We start from the raw sequence: 21,769 nt of genomic DNA, 5'->3' as shown, positions 1-21,769 counted from the left end.
TTGTTCCACTTAAATCTTCCTCAGCCGTTCCTGATACGATGTACCGTATGATACTCCCTTTAGCTGTGGACACTAAGAAATCATGGAGACAGCTAAAGAGATCTGGTGGCAATTAAGCCACTCCCGAGCCCCGGAACCCGTCCACCCAAGCCTTAATCCTTATAAAAGTTTGATGGCCTTTTATGTTGTTTATTTATTCATTATACTCTTATTATTAATATAATAATGCTTTATTTCATGTTGGAGGAGAGATTGGCAGGAAATCACAGGCATAAAGTGGTTAAAAGTTAGAAAAATGGGCCACTGAAAAACCAGTTAGAAATTTTCCCATTGATTGTTCAGTTCAGCTATCGCGTATTCAGCTATCACGCGCGTTTGCTGTGACCAATTAGGCGCGATAGCAGGGGGTTGAGTGTAATATTCATTTTTTGCCAGTAGACGAAGAAAACAATAATTTCTAAGATATAGTATCCTAATGCTGCCTTTACTTCTGTTCCCTGTGTTGTGTTGCAATTATTGTCTTGGTGTTGGTGGGAGTGTTGTGGCTGTGCTTGCATGTGAGGTAGTGTTAGTTTAGGTATTAGTGTACTGTACACTTAGGTTATATACTGAGCTGTGGCAGTTCTGACTGTTGTAGAATTTTGAGTAATGACAGGTGTAGTTGATTTTTAAAACTGTTTTGGCAGTTGTGGCAGTGATTAATGATACTTGTAATGGCATTTGTATGAAGAGATTGTGATGTGGGAACAGTAGTTTTGTTAGTGGTAGGGATGTGAGTTATTTATACTGTGTATTGGAAATGTAGGTGTTGCTATGTGTGACAGACATGGTGCAGTAGTAAGACTAAAAATTGTGCTGGCAGTATTAGTGGTAGGGGCTTTAGGTGGGGTTATAGATGGTGCAGATGAAAAATTATGAGTGTTGTGGAAGCTAGAGTTGTAGGTACTGGACTCCCAGCTTACCCCAACACCAGTGTCAACAATTAATTAAGGCAGCCTCAGGAACCAACAGCCAATGAGAAAATGAGTATCTGCTTTAATTCCTGTGCTTTTGCAATGAATAGTTTTGTCTTTGTTATGCTAAGTTTTTAAGTAATTTCGTTCTTTATACCTTACAATATACCGCTAAATATTTGCTAGTGTTTGCATGTGCAAAATGTTTGTGCAGTGCATGTTTGTTTGTTGGTAAATGTTATACTGCACTAGAAGTTCATTTATCTAGATACTAAACGTGAATGCCACTCAAGGATGACTGAGGCTGGTCACTCTCATCTTAAATGTCAGGACCAACTTGCCTAGCCTCGGGGTCCTACGCTTCTCATGGGGCGCCACAGGATTGAATGATGATGATGATGATGACAGTGACTAACATTAGTAAAGTACTGAGATTGATTGATTACCAAAAAAAGTTTTTATTTTGATAGTTTACCATTACTAATATTTATGTTTGAGCTTCTACTTACTGTCTTACTTTTATTCATTATTATTATTATTATTACAGTAAACTCTCTATAATTCGGATTAATTGGGGGGAACCCTATGTCGAATTATCCAAAAATCCGAATTATTAGAGCTCAGCTTGCCTCTATCCCCAAAGCACACCCACGCTCACTAAAACATGGCTTTTTCACAAAAACATTGAACAGTATATTATATTATTACTATATACTCAAAGAGTGCACAATACAATAAATGAAATAGTATTAAACCTTGATAATGAAGTTTTGCAACACAGTAGTAGAGTATAGTACACTTAACTATACCGATGACATCTAATTTCTCAGCCAGTCTCAGGCTCTTATATTTCCCCTTACCAGCAGAAGTAGAAGGCACAATTGTATCCTTGGAAGCCATTACGATGCTATAAAGCAGGGCTGAGGGGCAACAAAGTTCACGAATACAGTAATAATTGAAGGATGGAGACCACTCACAGGACGTTTCTTACGGGGTGAGACTCGGGCTGAACTGAGCAGCGTTGTGATTGTTTGGCGGGGATTTCCCACCAAACAGGTGCTCAGATTTATCCCCTTAATTCGAATTTCTGTCTGAATTAAAATTATTTGTCTGATGGTCAAAAAAGGCCCGTATTAACCGATATCTGAATTATTCGGGTTCAAATTAGAGAGGGTTGACTGTATTTAATACTGAGAAAGTACATTTATTACGGTGCCTGTGAAGGGACTGATATCAATGACCATAGTCAGGTGTCTTTTGAACATGGCATGAGGAGTCAGTCTCTCTTTCTCTCTCTCTCGTCCACTGGTCCACTTATGACTCACAGAGTCACCTAAGGTAGAATAGGGGTATCATAACTGTCATTGACTGCTACATATAAGTAGCAGCTGGATTATATCAACTTACCACAAGGTCAAGAAAATAGGTTACATAATTACACTATCCTCATGAAGCAAACAAAACTCTTTAGTACACTGTATTTCAGGCAGTTCAGTTATCAAGAGCCCTGAGGCTGACAAGTGCACTGTGTCCCTTCTGTGGCTCTTGTTGTTCATGTTACTGTCATCCTCATGTTCTGGTGCATTCTAGGTCCTGCAGATGTATGCTACCAAGAAGAAGAGTGAATTGAATAATCATTTGGGTAGCAAACTAACAACCTGTCCCTCAAGACTTTGCATTATATTTTTTTTAATACAACTTAGAGAAAAGAAGAGATAAGTTAGTTTTTTACTTTTTACAGTACAAGATGCCAGGTGATCTGATTTGAACATCAGTTAGAATGATGGCCTTGCATAGGTTCAGTCCCCAGGCGATAACTAGAAAATTTGTGTTAATGTAATGCTGTCAAGGGGAGTTAGCTGGTCATATGCCCTTAAACTATTTGAACAGTAATAGCCTAGCCTGGGGCCTCTACACCTCAGAAGGAGTGAACTGGGATTGGGTGTCACCATTTTACCATAGACTGATTTATTTTTAAGCATACTCATACAGTATAATGTACAAGTTGTCCTGCAGACCAGAAAAGCTGTGTTCCAAAACTGGTTACAGGTTGCAGATTTTATGGTTTACAGAAATGGTTCTGATTAATTTCACAAAAAAATTAGGAAATTCTCTGGCAGCAGCTTGTGGGATAAAGCACTTGTTTATGCTTGATGAGTGGCCAGACACAGGGTAATATAGTTTTGTCTCGTGGTGGTGGTAATATCTACTTCTCGCCCACCAAGGCGCTGGTCAACCAAAACATGCTATGATGCCAAAAAACAAGGCATCTACACATCACTATGCATAAGTGAAAGTACTGGACTTTGCCTTTTAGTTTGTTTTTTATGTGGGCAGAAAGCTAAATGTAGCCTATTTGTGTTTGTAGTTTTGTTAACTTATGGTAGGTATTTTTGTGAAAATTTTTAAAATTAATAAGGTCAGTTTTCAGCAAAGTCTGTGTACCATGGAGGTGGATAACAGCTTTGTTTGCTTGCAGCCAAGGGTTTAAGAAAAATAATTTTCCATAAACTATTAAGAAAATGGGCTGGCAAATTTACAGATTACAGAATTATGGTTTTCAGGGACTAGCTACTAGAATAGCTCAGTTTTGTCAGCTTGGAGGTAGACTGAATTTAACCCCTTTCCAGTTTATTTGAAATTTCTCTGTATCTAAGAACAGGGGACAGACAATAACTTTTTGTAAAGGTGATGCTACAAGGGAGGAGTATCTTTTACTCTCTCACCCCACCCACCATTTTCCAAGAGGTCATAGGATGATCAGAACCTAGGTAGCAATTTTTTTTTTTTTTTTTCCCCAATCTTATGCTGCCCCATTAGGAGTGTAGGAGCCTGGGGCTAGGCAAGTTGGTCTTGACATTTAAGATGAGAGTGACCAGCCTTGCTCATCCCATATACTCCAAAACTCTCTCCATAATTTTCATTATCTGATTCAGCAGTTATCCTGCTCAAGAGTATCACCCTTCCCTTTTATAAATGTTCCCAGTTACTTTCAGTGAGTCTTCTGGGACAAAGTATACATTTATCAAATCAGTTGCTAATTTAACTTTGGCATTCCCAGATGCATTCAGTATTATGGCAGGCACTACAGCAGCTTTACCCATTTTCATGATATCATCAGCTTTTGCGACAGTCTTGTACTCTCATTTTTAATTCAGTTTAGAATAAGGATACACTAGCAGTTACTTCCAACTCCTTGTATCCATACATATTTCTCCATTTCACGAGCTTCATCCATTCTGTTATGCCAAATGGCAAGTGCCTTTTTAAAATTTAATGTGTGCTAGTTTTTTATTAGTATTGCATACACTTCTTTCGTGTTCATCCCTTCCTCTGCAGCCACCCATTTTCTCTTCATCTCCATTGCTGATTTGTTTGCTTTCATTCCCTGCTTCCACTCTGTGCTATACTCCTTTTGGTTTTTAATAAATTTTTATATTGCATAGTATGTGAATGTGTGGCATACTTTCATCATTCTCTCTCTCTCTCTCTCTCTCTCTCTCATTTTTTGCAAGCATTTATATATTTGGTATCTTTTTTTGTGTTATCTTCTCCATTTCTGTTACTTCTGATGTCATTTACCATACTTCCTGCATTACCCTCTGTACTTTTCTGTTCCCTTAACCTACCTTCTGCCTTACCATTTCCCTTATGTACCTTCTCCTGTACCTGCTTCACAATTCCTGCTTTGTCTACCTGTCCTACCTTTGTCTCTTTTAATATGTTTATACCCTCACACTTCAAGCCTCATAGTGCTAACACCACCCACTTTGGCAGTACTCCCGGTCGGACAGCCTGCAGAGTGACAGGGGGGGACCAGAAGTAGCAACACTCTCTGTCAACTCAATCTATACTGAAAGTGGTGGTTCAGCTGCCTCTCCAAACTCGTCACACCTTTCATTACGCTCAGAGCTGTCTCGCACGCACTCCCTGTCCCACCACCACTACCCTAGATCTCGGGCCAACACTGCCGATACCAGTACTCACCAGCGCAACAAGCCAACCACCAGTAGTTTCAGACTTCAGATTCCAGGTAAATTGCTATTAATAATTACAGCACAACAGACCCTCATTATACAATGGATCTGTATGCAATGAATTGCTTATATGATGATGATTTAGGACTTTTTTTTTATACATGATAGAATTTTTGCCTGGCCTGTACGATGATTATAATCCCAAATGATACCTCATTGGTCAATATACAGGTACTTTTTTCTCTTTTATGACTGTCTTCACATGCAAGTCTACAGTCATTTATTTGTTCAAAGGAGGACTTTGCACTTGGCACTGTTGGGCATGTTAGTTTGTTTATATATTTATTTTTGGTGGTAAGCAGCAAGTGAAGTGCAGTGAAGTAACTACCATGTTAGATGAGTTGAAAACTTTGGTTTTAGAGTGTTGGCCAAAAACTTATCCCCACTGAACTCACATTACAGTGTAATTGACGATGAACATGATATCGTTATATGGTGGATTTATTTATTTTTTTTTTTCAAATGCATCGTCATCATGATGATCCATGGTGTACTCTGTGATGTCATTGTATCGTAGGAAACTTGTTTGGTGCCTAAAGTGGATAAACATAAACCATGGTCACATGGGGACATTTTCAAGCAGTAGCAACCTGAAGGGCAATAGCAAGAGCAATGAAATTTTTTCAGGGGTAATTATGCATGTCGTTCTGTGACGGAGAAAAAACAGCTGAGTGTCTCCATGCAAGTGAGGTGAGTGATTGTCTTCATTAAATTTTACTATTCACATGAGTATAACAACATGAGTACAACAATGATAAAAGTTAATGAGGATGCTGCTACTCTGGTTATCTTAATGCTTGTAATGGCCTAGAGAAGGAGAATACAATACTCCTGTCGCAATATCCAGCGCTTTCTGCTTGTCTCTATTAAAACAATATCTGGCAAAATTAGGCAGTATCTGGTTCAGAAACAAGAAGCAGTCAGCAGTGCTATGCATTTTTTGGCGGTAATATGTATCATCTGGCTCAGACACAAGACCCAATCAGCTTATGGGCAGAAGCTGCAATACAGCAACACACGTCAGTCTGTCACAATGCGCTACGGGAGTGGCCCACCCGATGCCCCAAGCCAACCGTCGCCCTCTTTTTTTCTCCATTGGCAGCTGTATGGTGAGGATGTATCTGTGCCTTTTGCGTTTGTGACCCATGCAGTGGCTATACCTCAGTGCTGTGACTTAGCCTGTGGCCCCCATGCCTCTCTTATTGCTGTAGTGCTGTGACTTCCCTTGTGGCCCTTCAGTGCTCCATACCCAAGTGATCTGATTACTACACCATAGTTCTGCGTGATGGCTGAGTTTGTGGCTTTTGTGGCGGTGCCAGCTCTAGGTAATTATGATAAAATTAAATTATGTACTGTATTGCTGTACAGTACTACAGTAGTGTCGCGATTTAAGACAAAACGAAACTGATCTTACAGTGACACGTGTTTAATTCCTCCCATAATTACTTAAGAACACGGTAATTTCACTCATTTGCGCAAGAGAAATTGTGGGAGATGGGTATGTTTAAGTATTGGATTTCCAAATGACTGCATTTGTTTACAACTCTTGTGTTTTGCTTTTGTCATATATTAGCTTCCTTGAGCCAACCCGACCCATGCGACCCATGTCCCATACCACCTGCCACTGCCTACCTCAGTGTTATGTGTATGGTCACTGTGATGAGAAGCATTTATTTTGCTTATTTCCTTGCTCCTCATTTCCTCTCAGAACTCTGAGCACATGGTTCCAAACTAACTTTAGTTATGCCTAAGCACCCTGAAAGTGCTATGAACACAAGAAGAGCATTTATTCCAAAGGAAGATGTAAAACTGTTGGACGAAGTGGCATATGGTGTTAGAGCTTAAATGCAAGCGATCAGACAGATAAAATGGCCTGGGTGTGTTTATGATGTGGATAGTCTCTTTGTTAGGGGGAAAAAAAAAAGTTAATGATGAAGGAGCAGTAAAATTCATGTTTTCATCTTTAGTGCAGTGAGTGTGGAGTGGGGGTTGGGGAAAGGCTTTGTGCCCAACCTTTGTTATGAATTGACGGTCTTAGGTTGAGAAAATTCGGCTCTTACAGTATGTTACGACATCCCAGAAAGCTTTTGAATGGCCTTATTTAGAGGGAAACAGCAATTCTGGAAGCAAGAACTGCCCGAAAATGTCCCGTTTGACCACGGATTTAGTGTATGTGAAAAAATCATTTTTAAAAATACAAGAGCACTTTGTATGATGAGAAGTTATCTGACTGCCCACTTTGTAGACTTGTGAAAGATTATAGTAAAGGATATTAGTGACTTTATAGAGGGAAACATCGGATAGATGGAGAATTGCTCATTGTAGCCAAGGAGAAGTTTAAGGAACTAGTTATATAGGGATCATTTAGGTGTAAGTGCTGATGAAGTTAATGAAGTGGAGGAAGTATGTGGGACATTCAGGGACCAGTGCTATGTGATGAGAACAGTGAGTCAAGCCAGGGTATAGAATAGTAGAGTGAGGAGTTGAGAGAAGCTGGAGAGAGAGAGAGATTGTATACAAGGAATGGCTTGAGGACAAAATGAAGTGAGTAGATGAAGAAATAAAAAGAGGAAATTTTATCTGAGTAAACTGGTAGGCTTGAAAAGAATGATTAAGGAGTACCAGAAAAGAATGGATGGCTTTGGGAGGTAATTGAATACTTAAATACTGAGTGATAGGACAGTAAATTTTCGAGGAAAAGGGGAAAGTATGTGGTGGAAAAGGGAGGAGCAAGAGTAATGGGAATCGATGATGCAGTGTCAGTGGCATGGTGTGTGGTACTGCATAGAGATGAGAACATTTTAGCCACTTACTAAATGGTAAATGATAGGAATCCTTGAGAAGTATGCACTTTGGTAAATAATTTAGGATGGGGAAAGCACTAAGGTTGGATAGTATAAGTGGAGAAATAATGTGTAAAGGGGAAATAATGATAGACTTGGACTGGAAGCTGTATAGACTAGCACAGTAGGATCTCGCTGGTAACGTTTAATTGGTTCCAGAAAAACGCTGTTATTAACAAAAATGTTACTTGCTTGACATTGAAATACATGTATTGGTGCTGCCACCCCAGGACTTTTACCCATTTTTTCCATATGCAGCCCTTCTATCACTACTTTTTTTAGTTGAAATAATAAAAATAATCATCAACATCCAGACCTCCTTTCCCACCCTAGGGCAGGGTGAGTGTCAGCAATGTCCAGACAGCCCAAATTTGCCCAGTCCAATGGGCCACGCTTCCGTTCACTCATCATTCAAGCCCCCGGAATCCAGGCTCTGTCAGATACACCAAAAACATTCACCATGTTCTGTAGCTTCACATAAATATATCCGATTGAGTCCATCCAGACGCTGCCAAGTTAAAAAGGGGTGCCAAATCCCTGATCATGCACTTCTCACAACATTCATCTAGCCAGCTTAAAATCTTGTCAGTTCCCTAGCCTTACTGACTTCCAAACTTCTCCTCTTCACACACTCATCCACCATATCTCTCCACCTTCTCCTTGGTCTACCTAGCCTCCTCCCTCCTTCAAATTTGCGCAGATATACCTTTTTCACCACTCTGTTGTTATCCATTCTCTCCTCATGACCATACCATCTCAGTACACTCTCCTCGATTCTGATGTCCACTGACTTCCTCACTCCACATCTTTCATGAATCACATTATTTCATATCCTATCCACCCTCTGTACTCATACATTCCTCAGCAGTCCCATCTCCACTACTTTTATTCTTGACTCGCCTTTGAATTAACATTCCTTAGAAGTGTATTGCATGTTTGTAGAGTATTACTTATGAATCTGGAGAAGGCGTATGATGTAGGTAAAACTCACAAAATCACACATGGAAGTAACACTGGAGATACAATAAAACATAAATGTTAACAAGGCAGGCATTATGTGAGGTGGCAGGTATCAGATAGTAATGTGATCAGAATCAAATTGCTCCAGCTCTGCCTGTCAGATGCACCCTTTTCTTGTATTCCTTTATCATCAGTAACAGGGTAAGGTAGTGAGAAGTAGACCGAAAAAGACCTGGGACAAGGTCATTGAGTGTGACCTCAGGGTTAAGGGATTAAATAGGGAAGCTGCCAGAGATCAACCAGCATGGAGGCTGATGTGTGCAAGCATGTTGGAGCCTTCAAAAAGAAAAAGGAAACAGTGTAATTTTAGCATCTCAATCCTCAGCAGGTGTGGATAGTGTTCATTCTTGCAAACTCTGTATCCCCAGTAAGAAATGCTCAGCAACCTCTCCCTTGAAGACCATTTACTGTGCTGAGTGATTTAATGTACTAAAAATCTCTGTTAGGAGCCTAGTATGGGGTACAGTATTTAGCTTTTAGGCATTGCAGTCTGAGCCATCAGATTTTCTATCTTAGTAAGCTGAAGCCACGCTCTTGAAGTGGTATTAAAATGCAATTGCCGTTCAGACAATGGAGGCTGGAGAACACATCTCAGAAGTAAATAGGTTGAAGTAATGAGTGGGTCAAAATCTAGAAGCCAGAACACAACAGAGAAACTTGTTTATAAGCAGTTTTATCTTCATGATAGAATACATAGTCCTTGAAACACTTGTGGGCCATTTGATGTTTCTAGATGACTCTGCATCATAAAACTCTTGAATGATTAGAGAGATAGACAGACAGAGAAGATCCAGTGATCAAAAGTGTGGAAAGGAAAAGAACCTTAGTATCCTGGTGGGTGAAAGGGACTGGATGACCAATGCTGCTTTCCTGTGATAGAAAAAGAGGTTTTTATCAATGCAAAACTGCAGTTTTTTCCAAGAGAGAGAGAGAGAGAAAGAAGAATGGAAAGGAAAAGAACCGTAGTATCTTGGTGGGTGGAAGGGACTGGATGACCCATGCTGCTTTCCTGTGATAGAAGAAGAGGTTTTGAACCCCTTCGGTACCGGACATCCTACTGCACGTGACGTGGTGTATCCCAGCTTTTTCCCATGGTGTACTGGTGCATTACTATACTAAATAAAAGTGTCATGTATCTTATACAACTAGGAACTATTCTAAACCTCTTTGTAGTAGATCTGAATGGAGTAAATTATATATATCATAACAATAATAATAATAATTATCATCATCTACAATACTAAAAGAACAAATTACAAAACTTCCATAAATAACTGAGTAATAATGGTGACATACCTTTCTGATGTAGCAACACATGATGTATCTATTTTGCAGTCTGGCGCCTCCTCTTGCGAGGAGGTTCTCCACTAGGTCCTGATTGGGGGTCGTCTGGTGCCTTTTGTTCATGCCACACACAGTAATGATCCATTGAGCACCGTCCTGGCTCTCCTGGGCACCCAGGGCAATGGTATGCAGTGTCCTTCCCTTTGGGGTAGCACACACGACATCTCTTTTGCTTTCCTTTTTCAAAATGCACAAACTGGTGTGTGTCACTTGGCACTTCATCCCTTGCACTTACAGTTTTTTGGGTTTTATACATATCCAGTACAACTGCTGCATCCAAGCTATGTTCGTTTAGCACTTCATAGCAAGTGTCCAAAATGAACTGCAGGAAATCACCACTGTACTCTGTAGCAGCTCGCAATGCAATATGTCCACTGAGCATCACACGTAACATAAAATGAATGCCTATTTTCATGAACCATGCAAGACTTTTCTTATTTGGTTCATATAGTTCAAGCAACTGATCAGCAAGATCTACATTACCCGTCATCTCATTGTACCCTTCTGTATGCAGTGGCTTATTCATAAAAACTGTCTTATTTCCAAATTATGTTTTAGTTTTCTCAACTAATCCTGCATCATACATTGTGGTTAGCACAGTCACCTCCTTCTTATCCTGCCACTTCACAAGCACTGTATTTCCTTGCAATCAAAGACTGATTTCCTTCTAACTTTTCTTGCACATCTGTCTTTGGTGGGCCCCTCCCACTTCTTACAACACCAGTCAGCGTTGTCTGACGTCGCTCCAGATATTCACTCAATCTCAGACACGTGTACCAATTGTCTGTCACGACTTGACGTCCAGTATCAAGTAAATCCTTCATCATGTGCACAATGATTTTCTCTGACACTGACAAGGGCGATGCAGCAGGATCTGTCACAGCAAAAGCATCTCTATCATAATATATTTCAAAATTCCATGAGTACTCGCTCCACTTTTTATCAGATGGACACAGAACAAATGCCTTTATCCCAAACCTTGCATGTTTTGTTTTGATGAACTGTCGGAAGCCAAGATGACCTTTCCATAAAATTGGGCTTCATCAACTGCTGTGTGTTTATGTGGCCTCATCAGTGACTGACTTCTGTCTCTTATCAAATCTAAGTATGGCTCAATCCTTGTACTAGGTTGGTTTTTCACTACTGTGGATAGGGGAGAGAACCTCAAAAATTTCAAAATGCTAAAGAATCTGCCCTGCTCATGACCTCTTTGCAGAAAATAGGCGGCCCTTTATATATAGCTCCTTTGGTCCAGTACATTTTCTTTCGTGGTAGTTTAGTTATGGCCATTGCCATCACAAGACCAAGAAACGTGTACATTTCATCCTGTGTAACCTTGCGCCATTTCAGTCCGTTGATTTTCCCATTTTTCTGGGGATTTTCTCTGAAAAAAACTTCTGCTTTTTCATTACACCACTTACAGAGAGAGGAAATTACCCCTCGGTCAAAAAAGTATTTGAAAGCATCTCCAGGCATCGTAAGGGGTGAGGGACCTAGTGCAGGATTTATGTCTGAGAATTGTGCAGTGAAGTGTGGTTTTTCTTTGGGCCACTTATCATTGAATATGTCCAACACCAAGCACCAGCCTCCCTCCACGACACGTTCCTCAATATCACTCGTTTTGTCACTTATTTCACTGCTTGAGAGGTTGTCATCACTCTCAGATCCACTATCATCTGGTATAAATTCTTCCCCAGAACTATCACTGAGCTCCTCCGCCACGTTGAGAAAAAAAACGGCAGAAAAAATAGCGAAAAAAACAGCTCAACACCCCCCCGCTGACTGACCACAGTAGGCAACTGATTGGTTGAGCTGGCTTGCTGATAGATCATTGACGTCACAAAGTCCCTAACCAAGAGTTCCCTGTGATTGGATGAGACCGAAAAGGGGAGGAGCTAAAACTGGACTAATATGTGTGTCCCGCATTCTGTATCAACGCCTGGAAGCCTGGGCCAGCTGCTCTGTACTTCCCAGACTCATCACTAATTTGACGTCTGGGAAACGTCATGGCCCTGCCAACCAGGTGGATCATGACTTATTTACGTCATGCAAAACTGCAGTTTTTTCTCTGTCTGTGGTCATTTGCTCGAGCCACCCTCAGGAAGGATGTCAGAGCCATAGGTATGACTATAGGGGTCACAATGTGGCCTTGGATAATCTGAGAAAGTAGAGAAGGTTGAGACAAGCATTGAGGTAGAAAAAAGAGGACGGAATGTAGCAGCTGGAAGTACAGTATACCCTTTAAATTTGTAGATTAACATTTTATGGTAACATGGTGGGATCAGGGTGTAGCAGCCACAGTTAAGAAAAAAGAAGTATTTTCCAGGAATGGAGGAGTGGTAGCAAAGAGGAATACTTGGTTCCCAAGCATTGGGCTACAATGGAAGTATACAGGCAAAATCTGAGTCTCAGAGACTTATGTTGGATAACCTAAACAGCATTGCAAGGAAGAATGTGATATTGAAGATGATAAATCAGTTGAAGAGGGAGAACAGGGAATATATAGATGAGTAGTGTGTGAAGAATGATAAAGGAAAGGTAAAGATGAACTTTGAGGATATTAAAGATGTCTGGAGAGAGCATGATAACTGATTGCTGAATGAGAAAAACGTGGAACAGGGAAGGTTTAGAGTCAGTGGGTCCAGTGTTTGGTCCTTGGCCTTAAACTGATGCTGCTACTGTTGGCAGGACAATAGGCAGGATGCAGCTGGGGAAGGCTACAGATGTGTGTGGGTTAACTTCTGAAATGCTGAAGTCCTCAAGAGATACAGGAGTGAGTTAAGTTATTGATTTGATAAATACAGTTGTATATGAATGTGTTGTCCCAGATGACTGGTTGAAGAGTGTGATTGTAAATGTGTATGTGGGGAAGGGTGATACCCTGGAAAAGGGAAATTGTAGAGTCATAAAGCTTTTGGACCAGATAGTGAAGGTAATGGAGAGAATCATAGAAGGTATGATTAGGGAAAGAGTGGATGTCGATGAGATGCAGTTCAGGTTTATGTCAGGCAAAGGGACCGCTGATACCATATTCATTGTCTAACAGCTTCAGGAAAAATATATGGGAAAGAAAAAGGATCTCTACATTATTTTTGTCGATTTGGAGAAGGCCTTTGACAGAGTCCTAGGGAAGTGGTGAAGTGGGCAGTGATAAAGCTTGGGATCAATATGTGGTTGGTTAGAGTGGTTATAGCTATATATGTGAGTGCTTACACACAGGTGAGAGTGAATTGAGATTTGAGTGGTGAGTTGTCCATTAATTTTGGTGTATATCAAGGGTCAGTCTTGGGCCCCTATTGTTTGTCATGTTGCTTGAAGCTGTCACACGTGACTTCAGAAATGGGCTCCAATGGGAGGTGTTGTATGGTGATGACTTGGTGATGATTGCTGAGAATGAAAGGGAGGCAGAGGAAAGGTTTAGGGAGTGAAAAAATGGAATGGGGCCCAGTGGTGTGAGAGTAAATGTAGAAAGATTTAGGGAGTGAAAAAATGGAATGGGGCCCAGTGGTGTGAGAGTAAATGTAGATAAAACAATAGTGATGATGTCTAGAGCTGATGACAGTTCTGTTAGAGACTTAAAGCAGAGGGAGAGTGGCCATGTGAGGTTTGCCACAAGGGCATAGGAGGTAATTCCATCTTGTCCAGTAGTTCTGATAAGTGGATGTATAAAATATGTAGTGGTATTAGAGGTAGACTATGAAACTGCTGATTTTGTGTGTGCAGTATGTCAGTGAGAGCATGTAGAGATTGTCAGAAGTGAAAGGATTGATCTTGCTGGTGAGTCACGAGTGTATGGAAGAGTTCTATTACTTGGGAGACATGGTATGTGCCGGAGGTGGGGTTGGAGCTAACTCTGTGGCTAGAGTGCGGAGTGGTTGGAGGACCTTGAGGGAGCTGTTGCTTCTCCTGGTACTGAGAGGGCTCTCTCTCCATGCCAAGCGGTCTCATATGTGGAATGTGTTAGGATTGTAATGCTGTATGGTACTGTAGTGAAACCTGGGCAGTAAAGGAAGGGGATATTCCTGGGCTCAAACATACAGATATGACAGTGATTAGGTGGATATGCAGTGTGTCCTTGAATGCGGTGCCTGGGTGGGCTAAGTTTATAATTGAAGACTTGAGAGGAAGGATGGAACTGAAGTGTATTGGTGTTGTGATGAAGAAGGATAGATTGAGATTGTTTGGGTCATATGGAGAGGGTGGAGGATGTTAGTTGGGTACAGAAAGTGAGAAGTGTGAACACTGGGGACAGGGTTGCGAGAGACCAAAAAAGACCTGGGACAAGGTCATAGAGTGTGACCTCAGGAATGAGGGACTGAACAGGGAGGCTACCAGATCTCGAGCTGTGTGGAGAACTGCAATTAGGTGACCAAGGCCGATGCCAGCAAGCATGTTTATGAGATTGTAGTTTTCACTTTCTAATCTGTGACTTTAATTCAGATGACTAAGAATTAGTAGCATGTACTGTACTGTATGTATTGGTGATCCACTGTTAAAGTACTACGTGTATCTATTTTAATTTTACTGACGTGGTAGGTGGTGGCTACCATCATCCACTCACTTGATGTAGTGCTGCCTACTTCTTCCTTAGCCAGTATCATTCTTTTTCTATGCCTGCCCTCCTCTCTTCCTGTTTCTCCCATCTTTTCTGTCACTTCTTGTTGCTTTTCTTTCCTTTACAGGTGGGTTTACACTGAGTGACAAGCCAAATGGTTTCCTGTAAGCCAAGAACCATTTACAACGCTGGGTGGTAACCATATAACCAAACCATACGTGCTCCCTACGTGTCAGCAAGTGCGTTGGTGGAGGTTTAGTGCCCCTCCCCGTAAAACAAATAACTCAAAGTCAAATGGCCACCCCTTACGGGATTATGGTGTCTGGCAATAGATAAATAGATAGATAGTATAAATATTTTTGCATTCCTTTACTGATCACTTTATACATATATTTACATTCTAGCATCTTTTTTTAATGTTATAGGCTGTCACGAGTCGGCTCGTGACATTAAATTTAGTGGGAAACCGCGAACTCTAGTAGAATCCCAGTGTTTATCGTTCTGTTAACCGCTCACCCGGTCGGGAGTGTTTTCAAAACAATTTTTCACTGTCATAAATGATCGTCTTTATGCAAGACATTAGCGCTTCCGCTGAGCGATTTGTTGTGGGTGCGTTTTGCTCATTCTAGGTAATGCGGCCAGAACACTTCCCTCTTTCCCACGATTTAGACAGTTGAGGTTTGAGCGCCACGAAAGCAGGTTGGGCCAGAGCGTTTAGTGCCGCCGTTCCTGAAATTCCACATAGTGTGATAGGCGAGAGACTTAGCGAGTGCAGTTTCCTTCCAGTAACGACGCCCAGTCATCCGCTTAGTCCACTCTTTGACCAGTATTTCTTTTCGTTTTTTCCTAGGTTTAAGAGTTAGCTTTTGAGTGAGTGAGTGAGTGCGATCTCTTTATTTTGAATTCATCTTGAGACTCATGTAACGTTAATTTATTTTATTGTAATCAATAAATTAACGGTTCTTTTTCTTTGAGCTTAATGTAATGTAAACTCGTGTTTCATTTCTCCATTGAGCTTATTTCACTTGCAGCTCCTAGCTTGCATAAACACTTTGTTATTCATAACTGGTACTTAGGCCAGTCCTTTGTATTAAGCTTAAAATCTGTTGTGCCATCTAGGAGTTAATGCATCAACAAGAACCTGATATCATTAATAGCATTAGTTATTGTTTGTCAGGGGTGAAGTCACTTTCTCCAGAGGCCAACAGTACTAATAAACAGCATTTGTGAGTAATTAGTCTCTGCTGTGTACTGAAGTGAAAGTTAATAAATTCTCTTTCTTAGAGAATTGGCGAAGCAAGCCAGCATAAAGTAATCATTGCTTGATTTTTAGCAAGACAATTCATTGTCCTGTTCTCAGTATTATTGAGAATTATCCTTTAATATATAAACACTTTAAAAACCCCGTGACATAGGCAAAAGAAAAAGATTTTAGGTTTTTATTTGATATGTTGTGCATAATTTAATCGCAGCAGATAGCATCTGTATGACTATCAGTAAATTTGTTTTGTTTCGTTTTTGAAGGCTCCAACGTGCTTGCATGCGTCAGCCTTGGTCACCTAATGGTGGCTTTCCATGCTGCTCGATCTATGGCAGCCTCCCTGTTCAGGCCTTTAACCCTGAGTTCACACTTGATGACCTCATCCCACGTCTTTCTCGGTCTACCCCTCGCAACCCCACCCCCAATATTAACACATCTCACTTTCTGCACCCAATTATCATCCCCCATCTTCTCCACATGCCCAAACCATCTCAATCTACCTCTCCTCATCACATAACCAATACACTCAAGTTCCATTCTACCTCTCAACTCGTCCATCGTAAACCCAGCCCCCCCAGGTCTTCCACGCAGGGACACACTGCACATCCACCTAATCATTGTCATTTCAGTATGTTTGAGCCTGTGAATATCCTCTTTCTTTACTGCCCAGGTCTCACTACCATACAGCATCACACTCCTAACATGCTGCATACAAAGACCCCTTAGCATGTAGGGAGAGTCCTTTCAATGTGAGGAGAGGCAACAGCTCCCTGAACTTCTTCCAAACACTTCTCATCCTAGCCACAAAGCTAGCTCCAGCCCCACCTCCAGCACATAACATGTCTCCCAAATAACAAAACTCCTCCACACACTCAAGAGACACCAGCAAGTTCAATCCTTTTACACCTGCCAATCTCTACCTGCCCTCCCCTACACGCCACACACAAAAAATCAGCTTTATCTCGCAGTCCGCCTCTATTACCACTACATCTCTTGTGCACCCATTTATCACAAATGCTGCACAAGATGGAATAACTTCCCATGCCCTTGTGGCAAATTGTACATGGCCACTCTCCCTCTTCTTTGTACCACCACCAACCCTAGATATCACTTTTGTTTTATCTGCATTAACCCTTAAACCCTTGTGCCCCATACCATCTCTCCACATCCTAAATCTTTCCTCCACCTCCCTTTCATACTCTGCAATTAATACCAAATCATCAGCATGCATCATCTCCCATGGGAGTCCGTTTCTGAAGTCACGTGAGAGGGCTTCAAGTACCATAATAAACAACATGGGACTCAAAACTGACCCCTGATGCACACCATCATTCATGGAAGACTCATCACTCAAATCCCCATTCACTCTTACCTGGGTGCCAGTGCCTACATACCTGGCCATAACCACTCTAACCAGCCACTCATCCAACCTAAGCTTTCTCATTGTCCACTTCACCACCTCTCTAGGGACACTGTCAAAGGCCTTCTTCCAAATCAACAAAAACAAAATACAGATCCCTTTTCTTTCCAATATATTTTTCCTGAAGCTGTCGAACAATGAATATGGCATCAGTGGTCCCCCTGCTTGGCATAAACCCCAACTGCATCTCATCAATATTCACTCTTTCTCTAATCATACCTTCTAGAACTCTCCATTACCTTCATTATCTGATGTAAAAGCTTTATACCTTTATAATTTCCTCTTTCCAGGGCATCACCCTTCCCTTTGTACACATTTACAATTACAGTCTTCAGCCAATCATCTGGGACAACACACTCATATATAATTATATTTATTAGGTCAGTGACTAACCTCACCCCTATATCTCCTGAGGTCTTCAACATTTCGGCAGCCAAAACAGACACACCTGCTGCCTTCCCTCCCTGCGTCCTGCCTGTTACCTCACTCACAGTAGCAGCGTCAATCAAAGGCCAAGGACCAAACACTAGATCTGCTGGCTCCAAACCTTCCCTGTCCCAGTCAAACTCCTCATTCAACAACCAGCTATAATGCTCTCTCCATGCATCTTTAATATCCCCACTGTTCACCACTACCCTTCCTTCATCATTCTTCGCACACTGCTCACCTATAATATCCTGATTATCCCCCTTCATCTGTGGGTTAAATTGTGGGTTAAATCTAGGTCTGTGGGTTAAATTTAGGTCTGTGAAGAGTATTCATGGTTTTCAGTACAATATGTACCATACATGTCTTTTGAGAACCTAACCCTCATGAATTTTGCAAGTGATTTGTACCACACTGTCCATGCTGCTAGTTGGATCCTGGTTCAAAGGTGAGACATATCCCCATCCACCCATTTTGCGGACATCCATCCATCCATCCTCCATTCCAGTGTTGCCCCATGAGGAGTGTAGAAGCCTGGGACTAGGCAAATTGGTCCTGATATTTAAGATGAGAATGACCAGCCTCACTCATCCCTAAGTGGTTACATGAGCAGTAAACCCCAACCACCCCTTAGATATAAACCTACGCAAGCTCAATCTGACTGGACCACCATAATTTGATTACCGGTATATGGTTACCACCCAACATAGTAAATGGTTTCCTGGTGTACAGGAAACCCTATGGCTTGTCACTCAGTGTAGAGTCATCCATAGGCAGAAGGAATAGGAAAGAACAAAGGAAAAAAAGACAGAAGAGGGAGTGTAAATTCACCCGTAGACAGAAGGAAGAGGAAAGATTGAAGGAAAGAAAGGCAGAAGAGGAGGGAAGGAAAAGAGGAATAGGCAGACACCCAAAGCAGCACTACGCCAAGTGAGTGGATGGTGAGCAACAAGAAGGCAAAGGGACACTGATTTAGTATCTTGACTACAGAAGGCATCATCATCAGTCCAGGAAAAGGATGAACTATTAATGCAGATACAATGGTGTGTCCATTGGGTCCTGAGGTGTTGGAGTAATTCTCAGCTCTTGTTAAACATGGCAGGAATTAAGAATTGTTTAGGTTGTGGTACATACGGCATCCATTCTGAGGTCTCACCAAGGTGGAGGCACTTCTTATTTTAGATGTGTTGAAGGATTTTTACCTCATTGAAGACTAAGATGTTTTGTCCATCTGGAAGAGTTGAGAGGTAGGATGGGACTGGAGTGCGTTGGTGTTGTGATAAGGAGAGGTAGATTGAGATGGTTTGGGCATGTGGAGAGGATGGGGGATGATAATTGGGTGCAGAAAATAAGTGTTGATGTTGGGGGTAGGGTAGTGAGAGGTAGACTGAAAAAGACTTGGGGACAAGGTCATTGAGTGTGATCACAGGGTTAAGGGACTGAATGGGGAAGCTGCCAGAGATTGAGCAACATGGAGAGCCACCATTAGGTGACCAAGGCCAACACGTACAAGTATGTTGGAGCCTTCAGAAATGAAACATGGTGTGATGTCCTTCCCCCTTTTTTAATAAGGCCATCCTCAAAAGAATTGGTTTGCTAAGGTGGCATCGCATGGTTGGTGAGTGAATTTTGTAGTCAGAAGTGCTGCTGGAAGATATTTATCATAGCAGTTGATAGGCAGAGACCATTATCTTATATATAATTTGTTTGGAAGACATATTACTGTATGTCATAACAACTCCTCCAGCCTTTTCAAGCGGTGTGATGTGAGCATGCTTTAAGGACTCCATACAAGATCACCAAGAGGCAGTTCACCCCCATAATCATTGCACTCAGGACACATACAGGGACCGACTTTGGGCACCAAAAAGAAACACTCTCCCCACTCCGCAAACATTATACAGTACCAGATCAGTGATATCATATGCTTCCTTAGCATGGACCCCCATCCTGTGTAACACCCAGAACAACACCTTGCAGACCATATAGAACAGTGCTCTGTGCTTGATCACTGGCAACACCAAAACCACTCCCATAAGCTCAGTTAAACCTCAAAACCAAAATCCCTCACATTAAAGAATATCTTGATACGAGGGGAACTTAATTTTGCGTGGCAGCCTTGGTAACACACATCACCATTGTCATATGAGAGAGCCACACAGCACAACTAGGCACATAAGGCAGTTCCCAAATGAACATCAGATTCTCTTCAACAGCATCAGTGAAGAAACGCCTACATACTGTACCCATTTCATACGCAGGGCAGTACAACACTATTCAGGTATTACAAGCCCCCTCTCAACATCCACCCAACAGAAGTATCTTTAACTGGAGCTGATTGGGTTCACCTATCTAGGTTTACGTCAGGACATCATGTCATTTACCAGCTTAGATTCAGGTTGAGTGGAGCAGCAGATGACATGTGCCCTGTTCAAGAAATAGATCCACACAACATGACACACGTATTGGAGCACAGCACAGCACATGCCTTGCCAAAATGCAGGCACAGCATCAAGGATGTAGGGAACTTATAGGACAACTGTACAGATGGAGTTACCCACCTTTGATCAATGGGTCTTCTTGGCCAGATACACCATGGTTAACCCCTTAAGCACTGGCTTGTCGGAGGCAGTCCGTGCACCTCACGCAGGGATATTCACGCTCCGACTGACTTTTTAAAAATATTTGCCAAAAATCAGTCATTAGTCCTAGAATATTATAATTACATATGCTTATGGCACATACCTTCAGCTTTCTCCTGGGATGTTTGTTGAGCCTTTATCGACTACTGTAGGACTTGTGGAGACTTCTGAAGTTGGGTAACAAAGTCTCCACTTTACACTTCCCGACACCCCGTAATATGATTACCATAGCCTGATATCATTAGAAACACTATTCTATGATTTTTAAGTAGTTTGGAATAAAAAAAAAAAAACTGTGAAAGCAATGTAAATTACGAGCGCATACCAGCTTCCCACCCTTGTTTGTTCCCCGCTGGTATTTTGTCATTTATTATTCATAAACACACTCACACTTTTTATTCCTAGTACTTTATTACACTTATATATATATATATATATATATATATATATATATATATATATACACAGTATTTATCCATAAGTTTCCTTCAGTAATAGTAGTTTATTTTCACTCCAGGCATTCACTTTCACGTTCAGTAAACTAGCTTAGAGAGCAAAGCTTTCACTGTCATTACTCCAAGTATTTGTACTCATATTCTTATATTAGTAATTACCGGTATTTACATTTCTATTTTATTTACACGATGTTATACACTGTCGCTTCCAGTAACTAAGGGCTCCTTTCCCTTGGAGCCAGGATGAACTTGGGACACTGAAGCACTCGTAGTTTATCACCATTTCCTCCACTGGCTCATCACACGATTCACCAGAAAGATTGTCATCACTGTCCATCATTATCATAGGTAAATTAGCCAGTTCACGCACCACAGCGGAGTCACTTAGTCCTTTACCCCTTCCCACACGTGGTTTAGTAGGGGTAGAGGTCACAGGGCCCTCTAGAAGTGGCGGAAATGGAGGGGCGCAAGTGCTACGTGCTTTTATCTCAAGAGACAACACTGAACTGAAGGACGAGGCGGATATGGGGCCGCCAAGGGTTGACAACGTCAGCGAGGTTACAGCTGCTAATTTATATGCTGTGAAATGATTGGCAGGAAATCTAGACAATACATAATAAATTAGGTAGTTCCAGGTGAATGTAAATATCACTTAGGCTTCTCCCTTCCTTTCTTATATATATTTTTATTATGAGAACAGGTCATACAGCATATTTCAAGGGGAAATAAACAGGGAAAATTAGCAAACAAGTGCACGAGGGGTGTTGCCAGGGGATAATTAGCCAATTCCAGGTGTATGGCACTATCAGTTAC

At 41.4% G+C, this 21,769-nt stretch overlaps 1 protein-coding gene across 1 annotated transcript in view; it reads left to right on the top strand.

Annotated features, from left to right (window-relative positions):
* The window catches only part of LOC145393394 (uncharacterized), a 288,197-nt gene that overhangs the window by 262,543 nt on the left and 3,885 nt on the right, over positions 1–21,769 (top strand). Inside the window, exons 11-12 of the mRNA XM_080267489.1 lie at positions 2,970–2,981; positions 4,731–4,986. Of these exons, the coding sequence (XP_080123615.1) occupies positions 2,970–2,981; positions 4,731–4,986 (268 nt within the window). The remainder of the gene's footprint in view (positions 1–2,969; positions 2,982–4,730; positions 4,987–21,769) is intronic.

Source organism: Coenobita brevimanus, chromosome 24 (assembly GCF_032717465.1).
Source record: "Coenobita brevimanus isolate Jiangsu-jjx chromosome 24, ASM3271746v2, whole genome shotgun sequence".
Lineage (NCBI taxonomy): Eukaryota > Metazoa > Arthropoda > Malacostraca > Decapoda > Coenobitidae > Coenobita > Coenobita brevimanus.
This window is presented reverse-complemented; position numbering and strand designations above follow the sequence as displayed.